General features: G+C 39.0%; 1 protein-coding gene across 3 annotated transcripts in view; it reads left to right on the forward strand.

The window, feature by feature from the left end:
* The window catches only part of SLC25A13 (solute carrier family 25 member 13), a 185,332-nt gene that overhangs the window by 91,238 nt on the left and 69,411 nt on the right, over positions 1 to 24,683 (forward strand). For 2 of the 3 annotated variants that reach the window (XM_072784069.1, XM_072784071.1), the window contains 7 exons: positions 2,731 to 2,870; positions 16,858 to 17,004; positions 18,808 to 18,946; positions 19,703 to 19,796; positions 20,018 to 20,102; positions 23,882 to 23,969; positions 24,461 to 24,619. In XM_072784069.1, coding sequence (XP_072640170.1) covers positions 2,731 to 2,870; positions 16,858 to 17,004; positions 18,808 to 18,946; positions 19,703 to 19,796; positions 20,018 to 20,102; positions 23,882 to 23,969; positions 24,461 to 24,619 — 852 coding nt within the window. The remainder of the gene's footprint in view (positions 1 to 2,730; positions 2,871 to 16,857; positions 17,005 to 18,807; positions 18,947 to 19,702; positions 19,797 to 20,017; positions 20,103 to 23,881; positions 23,970 to 24,460; positions 24,620 to 24,683) is intronic. The other variant, XM_072784070.1, reaches the window with a different exon arrangement.

Genomic DNA, 24,683 nt, shown 5'->3' on the forward strand with positions numbered 1-24,683 from the left:
GAGTGACTAGATTTCAGTACTTCAGGCAGATTTCATAAGAGAGAGAAGCTCTATGGAATAGTTGCCAAAGGTTTTCAAGAGTTCAGAGTTCACAGTTTTGAATTCAAGTCAGAGCCTCCAAAAAGCAGTAAATGTTAGTTAATTATAGGAAAACTGATTAGGTTAGGGTGAGGCACATTTTAAATTTTACCAATTTTTGAGTAACTTTTAATTTTATGTGTATGTATTTGCAGTTTTAGACCATAAAAATACTAAAATGGATACTAAGTGCCATAGCTTTATATACTAGTATTTGGTTACTACTGTCTGTTTCTTTCTGTGGGACTTAGAAGGAGAGGTCAAGAAAAGGAAGGACCTCATTATTTATAGCATGATATTATGTAAAACTGTATCCTACCAGCATGCTTGGCAAAAAAAAAAAAAAAAAAAAAAAAAAAAAGTGGCTAGGACACCATTTTTGTTTACATTTTATTATGGTATGAAATTTTTGCTTATTGTGTAAAAAGTGGTGTTTTTTCTTTTGGTCACATCTTTGTCATTTGAACATCATTTCCCACTAGATGCTTTATTGGTCTAGGTTAGAAGATTGTGGGAGCCTTCCTTCAGTCTCTTTGGGGTCTGCTTCATGCAGAGGTATGGAAATTTAGAATTGGAAAGGAGCTACACATTTTCTAGGTCGCTATCCGTTTAACCACTGAAGACTTCTGCATACAGCCATTAGAATATAGCACACAGTAAGGGCCTCCACAGTATTCGTCCATCAGTAGTAACATTTGAAGCCAAGTTATTGGAATTTCAGTTCAGAAATTTCTTCTCAGGTGTTTTAGAGCTGTAAAGAAACCTGCTCTTCCTGCTCAATTCATTTCATCAACGACTGTCCCACTCTGAGGATCTTTCCATATTTTTTCCTTTTAAATCCCAATTCTTGTTTCACTGCCATTTTCCTTATGTTTTGTCTCTTTTTTTCCCTAAAAGTGGGGAAGACAGAATGAGTTCAAAGAAATTGAGGGTTGTAGTTTAAAACTTCTAATGTTATTGTCCTTGTCAGGGCCAGCCTGAGATTTTCTGCCACCTTTTATATAATTTATGCTCAGCATAGTTCTGATTTTTACTGCCTTCTTTGTGCAGATACACACCCAACCTTATGCTGATGGCAGCACAACTGTTTCTTCATGGCCAAACTTAAAAATATTCTGGAAATATTAAAAGCATGGAATAAAAACTTGTGGGTATAATGGGATGGGAGTAGGAAATTTGGGGGAAACAGTGGAAACCTGTGCCAAAGTTTTTGACTCTTTTTATAGAACTAAAGGACTAACTTCCTTTTTCTTTTCTTTTCTTTTTTTTTTTTTAAATAGACTCAAAGGGGTTAAAAGAAAAACAAGGTATCAGGCACAACTTGTTCATAAAAATGAGAACTATTTAAAGAAGTGAAGGTCGGGACAAAATTCATTAATAAAATAATTTGTGTCCCTGTGCCCTCAAAACATACACTTTTGTTGGGAGGGGGAGACTTGTAAATAGAAATGTGAAGCTTCAGAAAAGTCAGGTTTCTTATAGTTTTGTAGTAGACGCTCAAAAGAGGTAAAGGATTGGCACTAGTACATTTGGTGCCCATCTAAAATGCGATCCTCTGAGAACTTCTGTCAAGCCAAAAGTGTGCAGTGTCTAGTTGAAGAACTGGGCTGTGGGTTCTTCTTCCCCATCACTTTTGTCTTAAAGTGTCAGTTGATTACTAGTGGAACTTTTTAAAGCTTATGTAGAATCTTGTTGCTGTTTGAATATATGCTTCATGATAAACCTGATTTCTTAATCCTCAGTGACATTTTTTTAATTGAAGTGTATTTAGCAGTGTTATATTAGTTTTAGGTGTACAACATAATGATCCAACAATTCTATATATATTCAGTGCTCACCATTATAAATGTCACCATATGTCACCATCATTTCTTAAATTCCACACGAGTGAAATCACATGGTATTTCTCTTTCTCTGACTTATGTCACTCGAAGATGACACAAACAAATGGAAAAATATTCCATGCTTGTGGGTTGGGAGAACCAATATCATTAAATCGTTAAGAACTTTTTAATAACTTGATAAAGGACTATATTTAAACATCCATAGTGCTATATGTGTTTCCATATGTATGTTTCCTGCCACTAAAGATTGAATTATATCCCGTTTATGTATTTTATTTAATTTTTCTTAAGACTTTATTTATTTATTCATGAGAGACGCACAGAGAGAGAGGCAGAGACACAGGCAGAGGGAGAAGCAGGCTCCATGCAGCGAGCCCGATGTGGGACTCTATCCCAGGACCCCAGGATTACACCCTGAGCCAAAGGCAGACGCTTAACCACTGAGCCACCCAGGCATCCCATATATCCTGTTTAGAAAACAGCATTTGTTAAAACATGTGAGATGATGATATTAGATTTAGATTATTATTTTGGTAGGGTTTTCTACTGCCTTTTAGGCTTTTGTGCATGTGTGTGTGTATCTGTGACTTCTTGATTTTTTTTTTTTCTCTTTGTTGGTGGGAGTATTAATTTTGGTTTCTTGATTGATTGCATGAAGATTCCAGCTTTTATTTTTGCCATGGTTTTATAACCTGTGTGGTTTTAAAGTTGAATTACTTTTTATAAGAAAAAGTAGCAATATCCTTTTAATAACAGATTTATATGAGGATATAACTGATTTGTTTTCATCTTTCTTTTCTCTTTTCAGAGGATGTTAAGCAAGTATTTGGACAGACCACAATTCATCAACATATTCCATTTAACTGGGATTCAGAATTTGTGCAACTACATTTTGGAAAGGAAAGAAAAAGACACCTGACATATGCAGAATTCACTCAGTTTTTACTGGTGGGTCTAGCTCTTCAAGAGTAAAGGAGTAAAACTGGGTCCTGATATACCTGAAAATTGCTAACCTGGCAAAACCATCCTATTTGGAAGTATTTCCTTATTAGTATGTAAACACGATATGGTTATATGGTTAAATGGGTTCTTAGAGACTGTGTAGAACCCCTTCACGTGGAAGAGGAATATGCATTGAGACCCCAGGAAATCAAGTGATTTGCTGAAAAGTCACATAAGTCAGAGGGGACAGAATTGGAGGTTGGATTCTTAGCTCAGGACTAATTCCACTGCTATTTACCAATATTTTGTTTTCCCTTGAGAAATGGATGTGTCAGCATCAACATCTGGCCATTAAGGCCTTTTATAGACAAAGGTACTGGGCCTGCAACTTGATTGCAGTTTGGTTTTTTTTTTTTTTTTTTTTGATTGCAGTTTGAAATCGTCTGGGTTACTATAAAAATGTTCTTCAGGTCCCCCACCTCTAGAGATAAGATTAGACTGGGGAGGTGGGCAGGGAGAGCATGGGCTTTGGGATAGTGAAGTTTCCAGGCGCTTATCATGTGCACCCACGTTTGAGAACGCTTATCATGTGCACCCATGTTTGAAAACACTGTTCTCAGAGCACCTGCTGCCTGTATCCAGGGTTAAACTTTATTGTTTACATTTCTGGGGTGCACCTTCCTTGGCCTGTCCCTCCTGCCTTTCTCTCATCACCATCCTCGCTCCATTATGATCACATCATTGGGTCACTGACGTTGCCAGTGGACGAGTAGTAACAAAATATGATAACATTTTAGTTTTCCTCCTGAAGCATAGTTTTTTAAATGTTTTAATTCCAATATTAACATCTAGTTACTAGAGGTAAATATCTGCATGCTACATAGGCTAAATGATAAACAACTACTCTTTCTTTTGGACTTTGATGCATTTGTTCTGTTTCTCTAACAAATTTTGTTTCATTAAATGTAATTTAAAAAGACTTATTTAAGGCCATTATTTTGCTATGTTTAAATTCTGGGTCTTGAGGGAAAATTTGCCTTCTTTTCTTTGTCACTAGAAATGTCTTTAGAGGGTATTCTGATGCCCCGGGATGTTTTCTGTTTCATTTGCCCAAGACTTTGCTAGAGCCTTCTGAGAAATGGTTGGAAGGTGGAGTCGGGTGGATGTGGAGGGCACAAGAATACACACACACACACACACACACACACACACGCCGCGTCGTGTGCTCATTCAATCAACATTTTGTGGTATCCATTCTTAGGCACCAGCATATTTAGTAGGTTGGCTTTAATAGGTACTTCTCTTTTTGACTTTTAGTGGTTTTGTTATGTTATATAAAATTTGTCATGCTATTTATTTAGTTTGCTTTATTTTCCCCGCCTTTGGGAACTTAAAGCAAGATGTTTTAAACATAGTTGTAATTTTTTAAAAATGTTAATGTCTATGAATCCCCTTTTTCCATTCTATGTAAACACAAACCTACTTAAATAACTCAGGTGGAGAATGGAATGTGAGTTGTTGGATTTTTGCTGTTGTTTACACAAGACATTGGTGCACAGTAGGAGGTGGTATTCATTTTGATGAGGAATAATTACAATAATGCTATTGAGACAAATGCCTCAAATTGACTTTATGGAACACAGCCTAATTAACTTTTAGCCTTAATGGGATGTTAGCAATAGTAAGGATGATCACGTTTCCCTTTTAAGCAGGTATCAATTATGCTGAATTGAGTCCGCTGTAAGCCACTCACAGCGGCTTCTAGGCCTTCTTCAAGATATGGAGAAGCCAGAGTCAAAGATTAGATGACTCAGGGATTACTGATTGTTTCCAGCTGCAACTTGTAGGGCATTCACTTACATTTGATTCCTTTTTATAATGGTAAAACATCCCACAGTGTCCTGCATGGGATGATTTTGACTTTGTAGCGAGAATGCAAGTGCTGAACATATACTAGATTAAAATGGTTATGGTGGATAATTATCTCAGTTAGGGCTTTGCCTTTGTGTTCCCCTCCAGGTCCAGATTCAAAGGAATTAATGGATGTATCATGATAGACTTCATATGAATGTCAGTGAAATGCCAGTTTTGATGTCTGCCATTGGTTACTCCCCACCCCTTCAAATGTTTTGTTTGCTTCCTTTGAACTCTTTTCTGAATGCAGGTTTAGCTTCAAACCCCTACCCTAAATGCTTTGTTTGCTTCCTTGGGGCTCTTTTCTGTAGGCAGGAACTTCTTAGAGATAAATAAGAAAACTTAATTTCCTACTATATTCTGGGCTCTTGCTTTGTTGAGCATGCACCCACCTTTCTGCTCTAGGGCAGGGCTCAGAATTAGGCAGCAGCTCCCTGGTTGGTGCCACAGTTGTGAAGGCAGATGCTTAGCTGCTTGAGATGTGAAAGTCCTGCCTGGGTGCATGCTACTACCTGTCATCTGATGAGGAAGAGGAGCAGCCATAGGGACAGCTGAGAAGTGTTTGTGTTTTCAGGGAACCACAGCCAACTTGAGTCTTAGATTCGTGAGTTACCAATACTTAGTATGTACATCTGATTGTGACTGGTGAGCAGAGCCATTCTCTACAAGGTCAGATTTCTTTTTTCTTCACTTAATGAGTGTTTTACTGTATCTAAGTGAGTGTGAATTTGTTATAAGCCACCACGTAAATGTGAGGACTTACTCACGTGTTCATCTGTGTACTGTCTGGACAGGCTGCCCACTCTCTAAGGCGGTGCTGGTCGTGGGCACTGCTTGAATGCTATGCTGGTATGTTGTTTTCTGTGCTTTGGTTTTAAACTCATAAAGTGGTGAATCAATTTGATGTTCTTTGAGCTAAAATTGCCTTACTTTAACTTTACATGTAAATGATCATTGAAGCAAGAAGCAGCGATACAAAGCCTCCTTCCTAGAGTCCTGTTCCTAGTTGATAGAGGAAGGATTTCAGAAGTGAGTGGGACTGCAGCCCTGTCACCCCTCATTGATTCTGCTGCTCTATTTACTGCTGTTTATCTTCAGGTCTGTCATCCTCTCTTAACTGTATGAGTGGTGTGTATGTGTGAATTTGAGTACAGTTTTATATGGGGGTGTATATGTATATTTTAAAATACTGTATTTCTACACACCTCTATTCTTCTAATTTTAAGGTTGCTAGTTGAAAAATGGATTTTCGGTATACTGAACTTTTTAGAAAACAATTTGGAGAAATATTCTGTATCTGATGTAACTCCTGTTCATAAATGGTATTAATTTAAACTCTCTACCCTGTGTGGAAGTATTTCTTGTGCTTTGATTATTACTTGCTTGAGACAAACCACCCAATTGAGCAAATGTTTGCTGAACATGCAGGGTTTGTCCAGAGGCCTTGTGCAAAGGGCCAAGGGGTACAGAGATGACTTTTTAGAAACTTAGAATGTACAAATCTAGGGGTTGTTTCTGTGTTTATCCATCTGAAGACTCAGAAGGAACAGCTGCAAACAGGTGTGTATACCCTCCAAGGCTGCTCTCTTGTAGCAAAAACCCTCAGGGGTTTGCAGCATAGACTTTTGTAGCAGCTGTAAAGCTGAAACCAACATTTAGAGTGTGGTTAGGGCAGCCATCCGAAGTACAGACTTAAAGGACCAGATAATCAGCATAAGTAGACCTACTTAACTATCCCATTTTACAGATGAGAAACTAAGGCCTCTCACTTTCACATCTCTTAGTATCTCATTTATAATTTTGATTTGTGTTTCCCCATTGACTAATGATAACAAGCATCTTTTCATGTGCTTATTGGTCATTTGTATATCCTCTTGGGAGACATGTCTATTCAGATCCATTTCTAATTTATTATTGTGTGGAGGAGGACCCGAAAAGAGTACACAGAAACTATCTAGAGCTTAGGTTCTTCTGTAAGATCATAGACATGTGAGGGATTCAAAAATACTCTGCTGTTGCCATTTTATTACATTATCTCCAGGGCCAAGGCTATGGAGAGTTAGTGTCTGTTCCTAGAAGGGGCTGTGCTTCTGAATGGGGGTGTATAGTCATGCTTTGCTGGGCTTGAGAATTCCTGACCCCAACCCATTTATTGCCAAATATGATAACAAAAAAGGCCTTTAGTTTGGTTGTGTGTTACTGTCATTTCCAGTTACTTTTTGATGATGATTTATAACCATAGGTATATATTTCACACATAATTATTATAATTTTAAAATAATATACACATAGGAGATTATAGTTGCTCCACACTCAGAATAGGATAGTCTAGGATGGCTAACAAGTGCAATATATGTGTTAACTAGAAACCTGTTGTTATCAATTACCTCTCACTTAGCATTTTCTGGCTTAGAAAGTACTTCTATTCATATTTGTCCTTATGATCATCTTAGATGTTAAGCGATTGCTATTGTTTCTGTATGAAAGATGAGTACACAGAGGCTTGGTGTAGTTTTCTGGACTTGTTCAAGGTGATACAGGTGAAACTGAAGTTGACTAATTTTCCTAAATCTCTAGCAATGTTTTACAAATTTTGTGTAAAATTTTTCTGCAGTGATGATTTTTTAAAAATTTTCTTTAAATATTTTATTTATTTATTCATGAGAGACAGAGAGGGAGAGAGAGGGAGAGGCAGAGACACAGGCAGGGGGAAAAGCAGGTTCCATGCAGGGAGCCCGATGTGGGACTTGATCCCAGGACTCCAGGATCACACCCCGAGCCGAAGGCAGATGCTTAACTGCTGAGCCACCCAGGTGTCCCACTGCAGTGATTATTTTAAAAGGCAGCGTCCTGGGTCTCTGCCTCTCAAGATCTGGTGCAGTAGGTCTGGATAGGGCCTATGAAACTGCCTTTCAAACAAGCATCCTGAATTGTGATGTTCCACATTGTCCAAGGGGGCCACACATTGAGAAACACTTGTTTAGACTACAAAACTCTTGACTGTTTAAAAGCACAGAATCGGGTCTTCAGGTTTTCATCCCAGTGTTGATGAGAAGCTTTGACAGGCAGACATGATCAGACTTGTGTTCCAGAAAGATCACTGTGGCTATTGTATGGAAAATCCTGTGGAGTGGGATCTCACTGAGGATAGGGAATACCGATTTATCACTTTCTAATCTAAGAGAGAAACAACACTGGCCTGGGTTGGATTATAATGGTGATGAGTCAAAGCAACTGGATTCAAGAGGTGAAGGGATAGGCCTGACCAGGCTTGGTGATTTAACAGAATGGAGACAGTGAGGGATAAGGTAAAACTCAGAGTTTACATGTTTTTTTTTAGGTGAGTTTTAGGTTCAGGCAAGTGGGAGGATGTTGATAGGTTATTGAAATGGGGAGCATGGAGGAGGTGGGTCTTTCCAGGGGCCTGCAGAGCAGTGCTTTGCATATAATCACTCTTTGCACCTGTGTTGTTGCTGGATTTTTTTCCACCTTTTCTCAGTTCCTTGGAGTTAGGATGATACTATAGGAGCCCCACCTATGGGCCCACAGACTTGGGCATTCCCAAGGAATTCTCTTCCTCATTTTATGGAGCCAGGAAATTTCTTGTTTCCAAAGGCCTTCCTCCTCTTGCTTTGGGAAGAGGAATCATCAAGAAATCAGCAATGCTCTGAATTCAGGAAGAGTTTGGGTTGTTTTAGTTACCCAAGAAACAGGATTGCTGACTTGGGAGGGAATGGGGCTAAAAATCCTCTCAAAATGTCTTCTCCCCAAATTGAGTTTAAGAATGAAGACCCGAACATGAAGGTGTCGTTCTTTTACCATAACTTTATTTAGGTTCCCCTTTTGTCAGAAGGAGATGAGTCATAGTTGACAGAGCTGGGAGTAGCACCTGGGAATCAGAGCTGGGTTTCTGTACTCTAGCTGGACACACATTGGCAAGGATCATGACAGTCCTATTGGTAGCCAAAGCATGTTCATGCTAATAATGCAACCAAGTAATTTTGGTTCTTTTTGTGAAGTGAAACTGACCATTATTTTGGCTTGTGGGTCAGCATGGCATAATATCTGGTCTAGTCTTTTCAGTGTAAAGTAGACATTTTGATTATTCAGGTTCTGAGCCCTAGAGAGTAGATCTCTGAAAGCTCCTGTTCATGGGTGCTGGTGGTCGTTACATGTCACTCTACGGGCCAGAGATTCACTGTTCCTAGTCAGCTGTGCTCTCTAGTCTTAATCACCATCACTTGTGGTTTGCTGCTCTATTTGTCTTGCCATCCTGGTAGAAGACAAAACTTTCAACACAAAACAGAAATTGTTCCTCCCTCGCCCACCACCACCGAACAAAGGGAAACATAACCTTTAGCCATGACATCAAATTCTTAAGCTTTGGAATTGATAGAACACTTCAAATGTGAACAAAAAACAATCACTTGTAGTAGAACTCACTGAAGCCATGATTGTTTAAACACGTTAGTGGATGACTAACAAGGTCCTTGTTTAGAATGGAATAACTCAAGCCATTTGTACCTCCTCTTTGTCCCTCACCTTGCCATCTGTATTAGTTAAAATATCTAGACCGTGGATCTGTAGTAGCCAGAGACCATGATTATATTTGCATTTTTAACATGTGAGTGCTTTTTATGTTGATCTTTAAGTTGGACCAGATGGAGTCTGCAGTACAGCTTTGGTAGTGTTTCATAAATATAGTACCAACTTGATATTCCAAAATGAAATGAAAAGTAGCTAATGTTGTTTGCCTTCAGCTCTTCGAAGAGATTAGAGTGTACTTCGTGCTCAGCTGGAAACCATTGCTAGTTTAGTGATAGGTGACCAGAAATGTGGTCAGATACCGGTCATTCGGAGAATTAGATGCAGGACACATTTCATTCACATTGTACTTTCTACTCTCTGGGCAGAGGAAATCAGAATTCATCGTGCTGTTGTGTCCATGGTGTTCGTCAGCTTGCTGTTTTGTTGAGCAGCCTGGTGTGCAGGCTTTTACAGTAACATCCTGGTAAAAATGAGCACTCTGTACAGCATCTCCCCAGCTGCTACCCACTGTGAAGTTTAACATTAAATCAGAAAGGCAAGGAAATCGAGATGGAAATCTTTGTACTTGGTTTCTGCCAAGGTGTTACTGTGCATGCAGGGCCACATGCAATGCTGCTTCTAAAGACTCTTTTAATTAAAGGCCCCACCCAGTGAATTGAGGATGAAATTTTACCCTGAATTCTGAAAGTTCTGCATGGGTGGAATATGGGGAGCATAGACAAATGTTAAGAATGGGAACTACTTAGCTCTCTACCAATTCCTTCTAAGTTCTGTTTTTAACTCTTTCATAATATGTGGATCTTTAGTTTAACTAGATTTTTTTCCCTCCAAATTAGCACAGGATTATGAAAATGAAATGTGGATACTTATATGTTAAATAGGATACAGTTTCTGATATTTGATGTAATACAGAATTTATTTGAAGTAGGGCTAAATGTGATACCATATTTTTAAAGCAAATCTTTTAATCTTTGTTCCTTGTTTTGATAAATCATTACCTGCATTTTCCCTAGAATTCTTCTACCAGGACTCCCAGAAAAGAATTCTTTTGAGTCATATTCTTACTGATAACTCCCTGCTTTTATTAAAGGTTTAGGTATTTTTTTAAATTTCAAAACTGTACAAAACACAAAACATACAAACTAGCTAGGGGTCCTTTTTGGTGTTCTTGGCTTTATAATATAAATCATCTGGATCTGCTGCTTGTTTTGAAGGTCTATTGGTCTATTTTGTTTTGTTTTGTTTTTGTTTTTGTTCTGATAAATTGTCCTCGGGCTGAAGCACAAACTTGCATGTCTGAATAGAAGTGAAGAGAATTTTTGCATTCAAAATATACCCACTTGAAAATTGGAGATTATTAAGGAAATGACAGGCCTGGAACTATTAGAAGCATGAATGTTAGACCTGAAGTGGTGTAACCCCCCTCTATATGTTTATTTCTGTACAGCTAGCAATTTGGGAGAGTTTGATTTTTTTCTTTCCCTCCAGCAATCTGAATGGGTGTGTTGAAGTAGTTGGAAACGGCTGCAGTAAAAGCCTATTCCATTAATCATCATGCACCAGAATAGCAGGAACAGAAAACCGTTCACTGGCAAATAAGAAAGAGAAATTGGGCCTCCTTTCATGTGCTTGAGCAGAACTGCCTGCAAGATAGCCGTACTGCTCCTTGCTCAGTGACCTTCTGGCCTCCGGTGAAGGCGGCCCTTTCCCCTTAGACTTTACTGTCCCCATCAGCAGCACTTAGCCAGCATCCCATCACCTAGCACTGATGAGAGCTGAGCTCCCTTTGCAGGGCTGTGCCATCTTCCCAGCTCTCTGGGTTTCCCACTAGGTCCCAGGCTCTATTATTTCTGTAGTAACACCTTTTCAGATACCTGTTCCATTTTTTGTTACCTGGTTGCTCTTTTTGTGTTCTATGGGATGATCTCATCTAATTCTACAACTGTTACTTTCTCCTTCTGGTTTTTGTTAGGCCTCCCCCCCCCCCCCCCGCCCCCGAAAGGAACAGAGAGTCCATGTATGTTAAGATTGTGAGTCCAGAGTCAGACCATCCAGGTGCATTTCCAGTTTCATCTTTAGCATCATGTGACCCCACACCACTCTTTGCCTCATTTTCCCATCTACAAAAGGGAGGTGATGTTAGGGCCCATCCTATAAGGCTATTGGGAGGATTCAAATAGATGAAACAGGAAAACACAATATGGCCTGCAGCGGAACACTTAATAATACTTAGTAAATGTTAGCCTTTGGTCCCCCCACCCCCCTCCCACCCCAGGTCCTGCTCTATTTCCCACATTTACATTTCTGCCTGTACCTCTGGCTTTCTTTTGTTGATAGTTCAACTTCAACAATTTATAATTTAAGCCCATCTCACTTTCAAGTTTCTCATCATGGTCAACTATCTCATCTCTTTCCCCTTTCCCCTTAGGTGTTCTTCATGGTGGATTCTTCTATCTCCCTCATCATCCAAGGGGAGAATTCTTTGAGATATATCTTGCTCCATTTTCATATACAAGTCATCACCAAAACTTCCTAAAATCTCTTATCCAGATATCTGTTACAATAATCATTTTACTTATGATTTTATCCAAGGCAGCATCAGCTAGTGGTTAAAAAATCCCGGTTTTGGAATCAGTACCTCCAATAGATCCTAGCTCTGCCACTTCCTGGGTGTGTGACTTTGGACTACTTAATTAACCTCCCAGAACTTCAGATACCTCTCTAGAAGATGAAGATAGTATTACTTCACAGAATTATTGTGAGGCTTAGATGAAGTACCAATTTTTAAGTTCTTGGCATAGCCCCTGGCCTGTATATAGTAAGTGCTGTAGGGTTCAGCCGTTAACTGTTTGCTGTGGGATCTGGTCTTTATCTCTCCTTTCCTGTGGCTGGTTCAGAATGACTCAGCAGAACCCCTCTTCCTTACTAGGTGATTTTTTTTAAAGACTCAAAGAATTTACACTGAAAGGGTCTTTAGAGGATTTCAAGCCATTCACCTCAACAAAAATCAAAGCTCCCCCACTTAGTAAGTGCCTGTCATGCATGACGTCTAGTTTTTACAACCCTCTATGGTAGATGCTGTAGGGGCTCTAAGATGCATACTCCCCTAATCCTCCTAGGAGTGTCATGATTGATATTTGAGCTCTGCTCATTCCTGTTCCAAACTTCAGATTTTTGTCATAATACATATTGCTTCCATAACTCCATGTATTAAAATAAATAAAATAAGGTTCCTTGACATATGTTCCTCAGCTTGTTGCACAGATATTGCCAGTGACTGGGAACCTGCTACTTTGCAATGTAGCCTGTTTCATTGCTGAATAGCTGTATAAGTTAAAGACTTCTGTGTTTTGTGCTAAAACCTGATCTCTGTATTTTTTTTCATTGATTTTTTTTTAAAAGAAATATAGAGAACTACTCTAACTTTTTTTTTAACCGGATAGTCCTTTAAATATTTGAATATAACTCTTGCTTCTTCCATTGTCCTCTCCTCCTCTGCTCATTTTGTAAATGATCATTATTTTACATATGGCCTACGTCGTGCATATCAAATGCTCTGTGTTCCTGGGTTCAGGTCTAGAAATCATCGGGGTCTAGGCTCTATGAGTATGCATTAGGTTTTCCTTATATAGCTTTAGAAGTGCCAGTGAAGAGATTTGATTTTAAGTCACTTTGCCATCAATAGCAAGCCTGAATATTTATTTCAAGTCATTCATTCTCAACTTAAGTATTTATAGAGTATCTATGTGTAGGCTCCCTCTGGCCTCCTTATTTGTCTCTTACTCAGTCTCTTGGGTTTCTTTTCTTTCTTTTCTTTTTTTTATTTATGACAGTCACAGAGAGAGAGAGAGAGAGAGGCAGAGACATAGGCAGAGGGAGAAGCAGGCTCCATGTACTGGGAGCCCGATGTGGGACTCGATCCCGGGTCTCCAGGATCGCGCCCTGGGCCAAAGGCAGGCGCCAAACCACTGTGCCACCCAGGGATCCCCTCTCTTGGGTTTCTAAGTGAGCAAGGCCAGGAGAAGAAGGCCTTTAGATTTGGTTGTTTTTCTCCATGGTCTCTGCTCTTGGTGGAAGAACAATCCTAGCCCTTGGAGCATGTACAAGACATTTTCATTAAGGAAAAAAAATCTCAGAAATTTCATTGTCTTCTCATGAAAACAGACAACAAAAAATCTAGAGCATTAAGAATAGTTTAAAAGCAAACTTGAATTTTTGTCTTTTCATAGTTATTAAGATTCCTAAGAGTCAAATATATTTTGGTGTCAGATTCCTGACAGTCACGTAATCCAGGCTCCCCAGGCGCTGTGCTGAAGTGTTAGGGGCATTGTCAGTGGACAGGACTGCCTGGGTTTGCATTCTAGCTTCTTTGCTTCTTAGAAGACCTAGGTTTCCTCAACTGCCATAATGAAGTTAATAATAGTGCCCAGCTCATAGGGTTGCAGTGAGCAGGAAGTGAGTTTAAACTGTAAAATGTTTTAGAACAGTACCTGGTGCATAGTATATGTTCACTAAATGTTAACACGGTTGTTGAATTGGTTGAAGTAATAGCTTATTTCTTCACCCTGAAGAAGAAACACTCATGACATAAACAGATGTTTTTCTCAAGGCAACCCACATCTTCAGTAAGCTGCATTTAGTTTGAGGAATCACTTAATATTTTCACTCTATCCTACCTAGAGAATGATGTACAGTTAGCTTCTTATTTTTCATGGAATTTATGGTATCTCCAATCTTTCAGAGCTGTTGGAAATGTATTCTAAAATTGTTCATCGTTAGAGTAAAAAGTGCTTCATGTTCTGATCAAGGGATCCCTGCTAGTAAATGTTTAATCCTGAAGTGTAGGCACAGAAATGGGTAGTGATACCATCCCTATTACAGATGTATCTCTTGTTCTGCCATGTGAGCGTCCACCCCCACTTTGATGTCTATTCCCAGTTTGAAATTCTGAACAAGTTGGTCTTAGTGTTCTGAGGAGATGACGTGGCCAGGAATTCTGAGGGAGTGGGGTAGCCAGGGTGAGTGATGCCATTTTTGGTATTCTGGTCTGAGGATCCCTAAGACTCTAGTTGAGTTATATAGTAGAGGAAATGGTACCTAACTGAACACACCTTCTACTGTGGTTGAGAGTAATCTTGCCTTACAATAGCTTTAGCAGTGGGTCTGGCAATTCGAAGGAGACTGTGTTCATTTACTTTCAATTGAATACATACTGTGGTCATTTTTCGCTACAGGGTGTTTAACAGTTGGTTTCTTTCTCTTAAATTGGAGGCACTTATACAGAGAACCCCTTTTTGTTCAGTAGAGTATGATTTGTTCATTCAATTGGTTTTATAGAATACTTGTGACTGAAGACTATGACTATCGTTTATTGAGTGCCTAGTATATCTGAGGCATCCCGCCTATGCCAGTAGAGGGATAAGCAGGACATAGCCTCTTTTCCCTGGCAAGGTAGGGAAAAGACAGGAATATGAACAACTGCTTGAAATAAGATAGAATAAGACAAGTCTTACAACTGAGGGGCAAGCAGGGAGCCACATGATCAGATCAGTTATTTTCAGGTAAGAGACCTACTTCTATTTACTTAAGTGGTGGCATTTGAGCTAAGACTGGAGGAAGTGGTAGGATTTCAGGAACAAGAGAAAGAGGCTGAAGTCTACACAGGCGGAGAGAGGAGTGTGGACAAGGTTAGGACTGGTGGAGGATCTGGAAGGACTGAGCATGCATAAAAGTAGGTCCTTATAAGGTCCTTGGGTTTGGTGATGTGTAATAGCATGGCCTTTCCAAGATACCCACATAGATATATTTGAGCAGTTGTGAATTCTGGTCCAGCAGACAGAAGCCTTCCATTTAAGTGGGAGAAGCACCAGGGAGATAAAAGGTCCCAGAACAGGCTTCGGGCAGGGACAGGCTGGATCAAAACCAGTAGATGCTACAACTGAGAAGAAGCTTTTGAAAAGGATAAGAACTCTGATTCTTACTATAATATTGCCTTTATTTTTTTTTAAGATTTTATTTATTCATTCATGAGAGACACAGAGAGACAGAGGCAGAGACACAGGCAGAGGGAGAAGCAGGCTCCATGCAGGAAGCCTGATGAGGGATTCGATCCCTGAACCCGGGATCACACCTTGAGGCAAAGGCAGACACTCAACTGCTGAGCCACCCAGGTGTCCTCTTACTATAATATTGTCTTAAAAATTTTTTTTTATTGTAGACATTTCAAACTCTACAAAAGTAGGAAAGTATATTATGCTATGACCCACTGTGTCCCCATCATGCAACTTGAATTATTATCACTGTTTTATCAAGCTTCCTTTACATCCCAACTTTCTAGGGGAAGAGAAGGGAGTTGGAGCACTGTCGAGCATGATCAGACTTTTGTCATTTCTGGTGTGCTTTAGTTTGTATTGCTTCATAGGGATGATTTGTTTTTACACTACTCTAAAAAACTAGTTGAGGGCCTTACTATACTACTGTCTTGCCAGAGTTTAAAAAAATGGTTATTCTCTGTATCAGCTAATTAAACTTCTTTTTGTTGAAATAATTTGGAGTCCTTGCGGTGCTTTTTAATTCCATAGAGATTAGATCTCACTCTGAGGGCCCATTTGGGAAATGGGCAGGGGCACGAGGAAGAGAATAAAATGCCCTCTCCAGGAGGGATACTTCTATTACATGGCACATGATGGATTTTGATGGGAGGCTGTTTATTTTGTATATGCACTTACTCCCTGTGAATAGCAACAGAAATCTAAATTGGGCTTCCTGTCTTTAGATCATGTGAATTAGAACAGCATACTGCTGCAGTTTTGCCACTTCTGACCCACATACCATCCAATTCCTCATTCTGGAGCAGTGGTCCTCATTCTGGAGCAGTGGTCCTCATCCGGGACCTATGGCCCTCTCCAGACATAGTTTTGATTGTCATGTTCTTGGGAGTGAAGGGGTTACCATCATCTAGTGCAAAGAGAGAGGGGAGGGGTGCACAGGACAGCTCCCCATAACAAAAGCTTAACCTGCCCAAAATACCAATAGTGTCAAGGCTGTATGTTAAAGGAATAGCATATTCCAGAGGAGAACCACCCTTTTCAGTTTGTTATATCACATGTTTGTGTACCCGGTTACCAATAAGAATTTTTCTGTCTTCTTTGGAGAGAGCTCAATGTCCCTATAGATGTTTTTCATTGGATTATCTGCATTACCTAACTTGGGTTTGGCCATAACTTTGGGCCTACCAAACTTCTTTCTAGTTTTTATTTTTTGTTTCCTTAGACTCTAGCAGAACATGGAAGTGATTTGGTTTCTCCAGGTAGAAGATTTAAGGTAGAATGCATTTTCCAAGACATGGTCACTGGTCTAAGCAAAGAGTTCTGTCTTTGGAAGAAGAGAATAGCTTGAGGGTGTTATTTAACAAGCTGGTAATGCTTGTTAAATCAAGATAGGATCTGTATTTCTTCACGCTGATTTGATATTGAGCAGTCTTTTGTAGTAATTGAGAAACATAAATTATTTCACTTTTGATTATTTATAGGAAATACAGTTGGAGCATGCAAAGCAAGCCTTTGTGCAGAGGGACAATGCCAGGACAGGAAAAGTTACAGCCATTGACTTCCGAGACATCATGGTCACCATCCGCCCCCACGTCTTGACGCCTTTTGTAGAAGAATGTCTAGTAGCTGTAAGTTGTAACTTGCTGTAAAGAAGCAGTTTATTTTACCTGGCAAAGGTTCAGTAAACAAGGGATTAGAAGAACGATTGTTAAAAATTATGTAGAGTTTTTTTCAGTTGAAAACACTAGCATTGTCTTAATGTGATCCCATATATTACCATTATAGACAGAGTAAGGTTCTGCTAGCTTTTGTGGATAGGTTAGTTTATTTTCTGGAGCATATGGACTATCTTAAATGTATTAACTGTTTTTAAAAAGAAAAACAAATTTATGATTTCATATTAATTTTGCTGTATATTTTGAGGTATGTCAGATGCTGATCTTCACTTTCATCTATGAAGCAAAATTCTTTTTAAAAAATAGTGAGTGCACATATATTTCTTTGAATGGTCAGCAGAAGAGAGACTCTAGACCTTAGATTCCCTCATTCATTCAACATTTGTGTGTTGAGAGAATAGTGACACACGTGATGGGCAGAACCCAGTTGTCCTGTCTCATGACTTCCGTCCCAGTGGGGGCTCAGCCACTCTTCTTACCTCCTGGGCCTAGAAGGTGTCCCAGGACATTCTTCGCTGGAGGTTCCCAAGCCTTGGTCACAAAGCGTAAGAATCACCAGGGATACTTACTAAAAATACAGGTAACTAAGGTTTCTTCCAGGCCTATGGACTTATCACCTACAGATGGTGCGGTCCTAGAATCTCATTTCTGAAGCTTCCCAGGTAATTCTAACGATCCTACCCTTATACAGTGGATTTGCTAGTCCTCGGAGAAGACTTTTGGAGTGTTTTCACCATGCTCTTCGTGCCCCAAAAAGCTTACCATTGGCAGGAACTCAGTGTAGCTTTTCACTTTTTTTTTTTTTTTTGGAGGTATGCAATTCTGACAGGCCTTTTCCACTCTGCACTGTGTTCATCTAGCTCCTTTTCTTGCCTTCTGCTGCCCTTCCTTACTCCATTTTAAACTCCGTGTCAGCTATTTTAAATGATTGCTAAATGGAGATTTATATGGTTGTTACCTTATAAAGAAGTGCTTTCTGAATACAAATATTTTACCTTGTTAGGAAAGGATAGAATTTGAAACCCCAAGCTGAAGTTCCATTCATAATGGACTTGCTATCTGTTCCCTTGCCCCCTGTGAAGAAATATGGCTTCTTACAAATTCTGATTATCAGAATTCTGACCAGTCTTAACTCCCATCAAAGCACATGACATCTCATAATTTTACCATAATATGCTTGTTTGCTAGAAATTCAACCAAGGTAAAGTCTGTCCTTAAATGATTATTTATTGCTAGTTCTAAGTAACATGACAAATCATGATATTAATGTTAGATTGACCACTTTTCATACTGTGTTTGTGTTGGTATAATATAGTTTTACATGTATAAGCACACACACGTGTGCACGTATATGGTATAGCTGTGCATGTCTAAGCCCCTCAGAATTGCTCATTAGATGAAATAAACAAACTTATAAAACATTTCCAATTGAAATTTGAACTCTCTAAATTACTACTGGTCCTGTTGTTATAATCCTACACATGTATTTATTTAGTCTTCTAGGACTTGTGTGTGTAGAGTAGAAGCTCTGGTCATGATTAGTTGCAGTTCCTTTTAAAATTCATTTATAGCCTTTTTTTTTTTTTTTTTTTTTTTTGATGTGAAAGGAAAATACTTATGGCCATTTCTTTTTATACATGCATTCTTGATTACTTCCAAAATGAGCATTTGATATATGTACTTCTGAATCTTCTTCATTCTATAAATCCTTTGTTTATTGTTCTTCTCCCCTCTCTTATTTTCAACTTATTTGAGGCTGCTGGAGGTACTACGTCCCATCAAGTTAGTTTCTCCTATTTTAATGGATTTAATTCACTCCTTAACAACATGGAACTCATTAGAAAGATCTACAGCACTCTGGCTGGCAACAGGAAAGATGTAGAGGTGACTAAGGGTGAGTGAGAATAAATCTGAATTTTTGCCTGCTAGTATTGTGGTGTATTATTATTAGAGTGAAGAAGGCAACCTGAGAGTTTACAGTATAGATTTCTCTATCCCATTGACACATATTAAGCATGTGGTACATGTGTGTTCTCCATCCTTTGATCAGACAAACAAAAGCAAATAAAACAGTCTTCAGCAAGTTTTAAATAAACTGAAGACAGCCTTTGAATTAGGGAACCATGTAAAATTTTTTTTTTTTCCCATGTAAAATTTCTTAACTGTTTTCAAATCATGCTAAGACCTGAGCTAAATCGGCAGCCTGTAAAGTGGCCTTCAGAAGTACATGAGGAATTCCCTGACAACCTCAGAACAAGATATCATTATTTTAATGGGTTTAAAAAAAAAAAAAAACAATCCTCTTAAGAATTCCACAGCTTCATTAATATAACCTCCCAGGACCGATGCATGTGAAGTTTCATATCTGCTTCCTGGTTTTCTCGAACCTGCAATTTGAATAATGTCCTGTGTCATTTATTCCAAGCCTTCAGATGAGATGCCAATCTTTTAAAGTCAATGTTAAAGAAACTATTCTGCATACTCCTTCCAGACAAAAGAATTGCAAAAATTCTTACATTTGGGTTTACTTGAATTCTATGACTGATAATAAAGTTTTGTGATGTTCTCTCATTACAGCGCCTTGAGTTAATGCTGCGTTTAGTGGCTATTCCTTCTTGAATCTTTCCCTTTTAACTCTTTTTCCATACAGAGGAGTTTGTTCTGGCAGCTCAGAAATTTGGTCAGGTTACACCCATGGAAGTTGACATCTTGTTTCAGTTAGCAGATTTATATGAGCCACGGGGGTAAGTTGGCCTTTTTTTTTTTTTTTCCCCTAATTAGCTTAATAAAAGAGGTTAGGGGGTGGGGGTAGGAGGAGGGCAGCACACTAGGAGAAAAAGAAGCCAAATTAAAGAGGACTCTGAAATACAGGAACAAAAAAGGGAACGTTTTCAAATTCCATAATGCACATATTAATAAACTTGTATTTTGTTGTTGCTTGTGGTGCTTTTTTTTTCTCCTCCAGACGTATGACCTTAGCAGACATCGAACGAATTGCTCCACTGGAAGAGGGAACTTTGCCCTTCAACTTGGCTGAGGCCCAGAGGCAGGTGGGCAAACGGAACAGGGAACAAACTTGCTTTCTAATGTTTCTTCCGTAGGGTACCCGCAGACCCTTTCTACTTGCGGTTGACTTTTGGCCCTGGTATCTGACCTGCCGTCATAACATTTTGCACTACAAATCCAGACCATTTCAAAAGGCTGCGAAGAGAAATTACTTAGAGAGATGTTCTGACTGATAGATAGTTGCTCATTACTTTCAAGAATGGGGTGATTTCCTAACTGCACTGGAAGCCTGTCTCCCCCCCGCAAAAAAAAACAAAAAAACAAAAAAACAAAAAACGGCAGAAGATCTTTTCTTCTTCTGTATGTCTCGTGTTGAGAGTTGTGGGACAAGCGTCCTGTTTTGGTGTCACTGTCCTGGCGAGGCAGCGCATTGCTGAGTGAAAGCCGTCTTTGCTCCAAAGAGAGGTACTTCATCAACTCATTGTGTAACTGCCATGCCTTCCGTTATTCTGAATATCAAAATGAGATAATTTTGTTTAGTCTGGAGTAATAGTTTGAAGGCTTTTAGACTTCTTTTCTCTGTGAAAGGATTCATAAGTTATGTGGAAACAATTTGAGGAATGCTAAATTTTATTTTATGGTTAACAGAAACCAATCTCTTGAAGTCATGAGAGTCAGAAACTTAAGACATGGGACCTCCTCATTTAACTCTTGCTCGACTTACCGTAGATCAGGATTAGAGAATAAAAGCTTTCATAGCATGTGTTGTGCTTGCACGATGTTTGTAAAGTAAATCCAGGCACAGACGAGCGTCGTTTGAGAAAAATACCTCCTTTAAGGCAAAGCCACCTCTGAATCCTGTGAGACTTAACAGTTTTTGGCTTGGAACTCTGGGTCTGTACAGAGACGCCAGTTTGACCACAATGGGTTGATGCGGGCTACATTTTTAGGACTGGCAGGCCTCAAGCCAGCACCCCTCCTTTCAGCTCTCCCCCCCACCCCGCCCCCGCTGAATGCAGTGGCAAGTTTTGTGTGTGCAGTGTATAACTCAAAGTGGTGGGTGTATGCTCAGTAAATCCTAACTAGGCACCTCTGGAAAACTAACTGGCTGTTGTTAAAAGAGGGAGACGATGTCGCCGTGTGCCGGAAAGAGGACTCTATAATCACGTGCAGAGGTAGAAGCAACATTGCTCTCCTCCCTTTGATTTTTAAATACTGCTTATTAGACGATTATCTCTTCATCTCTAGAGGACTAGCTGTTGTAGAAATTTGGGGATTAAGAAAAAGCAGAGGGGTTTTTGGTTTTTTTTGGGTTTTTCTGAAAAGATTCCTTCTGTTCTCCAGCTGGCAGTGGTATCTTACAATATTTCCTTCCAGCCCTCTGCAACTTTGGAGAGTTTATGATGAGTGCTCATTGATACTGGCCATGCAAGGGTTAGATGATATTTACAGCAGGAAATGATTGGCTGCGGCTTAGAAGTTTAGACCAATTCACAGTGGCCTTGCCTGGAATATTCTTTCCTATGTGAACACCAGTAGGCCTGACAACATTGACAGACGCCAGCAATGGAGGTCATCCACCTGGTAGGCTGGTAGGCTCTGTGCTAACATGTATCCTCAACAGAGGAGTGTGAGAATGGGAATCTTTCTTGTCTCATGAGCATGCTGCATTTTGAGCTTCAGAAAAGTTCATTGAAAATCAGGGATTGTATTTATTTTTATCTTTTCAATTAAGAGTTAGTGATAGCAGTAGGTCTGCCACCTGCTCCCCCCCGCCAGGTCCCTATTGTTTTCACAGTATTTTCACTCATTATTTTGGTGTCAGAACCTTTCTAAGTACTATATATTTGTATCCATATAAAAAAGAAGTGCCTTTCTAATGGATGTATTTTTCAAAATGAGGTTACTCATGATTTCCACCTATGCAGAGATCAGTTGGAAATACCTCATAAGATTTGCAGAAAAATGTTTTACATTCTTAAAGATGCATATTTCTATGTAAAGCTATTTCAGTGAAGTGACTTTAAAGGAGATTCCAAATTATCTCATTTTGTTAGAATTTTGTTACATTGACAGAAGCTAAAATTCAGTGGGTTGATAGCTGGGGTTGGTAATTATTTTCATTGTTCACCTATTTTAATTATTGTGGCTTTTGAAAAAATAAATTTTATTGGATGTGTATATTCATTCAACAGGTATTTATTAAGCACTATCACTGTCATTTGACAACTTTGCATGACATAAAATTACTGTTTTATTTATGTAGTCAGAAAAATGCAATACACTGAAATGTTCTGACATCAAAAACATGGTAAGGATAATAGGTCAAAAGAACAGTAAAATAACAACTGGCTGGACCTGAAGAAAAAAGTGGATAGAAAAGAGGAGAAAATGGAGATCCCTGGGTGGCTCAGCAGTTTAGCACCTGCCTTTAGCCCATGGCGTGATCCTGGAGTCAAGGAATTGAGTCCCACATCAGACTCATGCATGGAGCCTGCTTCTCCCTCTGCCTGGGTCTCTGCCTCTCTCTCTTTCTGTCTCTCTCATGAATAAATAAATAAAATCTTAAAAAAAAAAAAAAAAGAGGAGAAAGTAATGATTACTCCTCATACAACCACCTAGTTGTAGCCACTGGGTGTTGGGATAGCCAAATATTAGTATGTTTTTATAATCATACACATACCCACAAATAATTTTAATTAAAAACATCGCATTGCATATGATCTTTTAATATTGTTCTTAAAAGATTATCATGAAATATTTCAAACATTTATAAAGGTAAAGACAGTCATATCATGAATACCTGTCTACCTGCCATATTCCTTTTAACCCGTTTTCCCTTTAGAATCCCATATGAACATTTTTCTTAACATCAAAAAATTATTTTACAATGACATTTCATTTTAAGGCTGTAGTTTTTTAAAGAGAAGTTTATTTATTTAAATAATCTGCCCCCACTATGGGGCTCTAACTCACGACCCTGAGATCAGAAGTCACATACTTTAGTGACTGAGCCAGCCAGGTGCCCCAGGGCTGCAACATTTTTAACTGGTTCTCTATTATTGGACATTTAGGGGATTTTTCAGAGTTTTTACTCTTGAATACTGTTGCTTTTTAACATTCTGGTAGCTTGATCTCTCATTTACTTACTCATGATTTACTTACATGATTATTTTCTAGTCTGATTTTTTTTTGTAAGTAGAATCACAGGGTCAGATGTTCAGTACAGGAGTTTGGGTGTATGTTACCAAGTTTCTCTTCAGGTTTATGCTAGATTAAATGGCAGATTTGGGAGGCCCTGTTTCTATCAACTCTTGCCAGGCTGGGTGTTGCCATTAGAAAACAAACTATGGTGACAGACGATAGTTAGATTTGTCGTGGGGAACACTTCACAAAATACTTCAGTGTTAAAACCCTATTTTACACCTGAAACTAATACATTGTAGGTTAAGTACACTTCACTAAAATGAATGAACAGAAATCCCCCAAACCTACCAGTTTGTTTGATAAAGAATGAGGTCTCATTACTGTTTTTAAGTTAGTATCTCCTTGATCACTGGTAAGAATTAAACATTTGAAAATAGGTTTGTAACATTTGGGGGCAGGGGCCATAATGGTTCTCATTATGTTCAGATTTGATTTTTCAACATTAACAACAGTAATAACTTTTTATTAATAAGAACAACAGACTCTAACCCTACCTTCCTCTTTGATGTTGTGAATTTGGAACTCAGTGGGGTGATTTTAAAAAATCATATGTGCTCATGGACTGTCCTTCTTTCTGTCTCCTGCCTCCCCCTGTCCGACTTCCATATGTGCAAAGAAGAAGGCCTCAGTGGACTCGTCCCGACCCATTCTCCTGCAGGTTGCAGAATCAGCCTACAGGTTTGGTCTGGGTTCTATTGCTGGAGGTTAGTCATGGATGAGTACAAATTTATCACTTTTATTATTCCTCTGGTTCTTTTCCTCTGATTTTCCACCTTACAGTATCAAAGGACAGAGCCATCCTTGGCCTTTCCAAGCCAGTTTCCTGTCTGCACTTCTGAAATGGAACAAGAGCAAAGGGAACTCCCCCCATACCTGCATGCGATCAGGGACTTTTTCTTTTATCTTCAAATAGGCCTTTTTTTTTTTTTAAGATGGGTGAATAATGAGATTAGGCTGTAGGGGATGTGTTTTTGCACATTTGAACTGTCTATGACATCATATCAGGAGACACTTCAGTGAAAAATCCATAGTTTTTATTTATTTTATTTATTTTATTTAAGGTTAGTGCAGTTTTAAAGTCTATATGTGCATAATTTGTTCCTTTCCTTCATCAGACTTCTCTTTGACATTTGACCACTTTCCCTTTTCCTCTGATCTTACTTCCTTCTGAAATATTGGTATTATTTCATTTTAGCTGTTGGAGCCACTGCTGTGTATCCTATTGATCTTGTAAAAACTCGAATGCAGAACCAACGATCAACTGGCTCTTTCGTGGGAGAACTTATGTATAAAAACAGCTTTGACTGTTTTAAGAAAGTGCTACGCTATGAAGGCTTCTTTGGACTGTATAGAGGTTAGTGCCGTGTGCTAAATTCACGTAAGGTGAAATAGTAGCCAGAAGGTTTGGTTTTCCATCT

The sequence above is a fragment of the Canis lupus genome, chromosome 18 (assembly GCF_048164855.1).
Source record: "Canis lupus baileyi chromosome 18, mCanLup2.hap1, whole genome shotgun sequence".
Classification (NCBI taxonomy): Eukaryota; Metazoa; Chordata; class Mammalia; order Carnivora; family Canidae; genus Canis; species Canis lupus.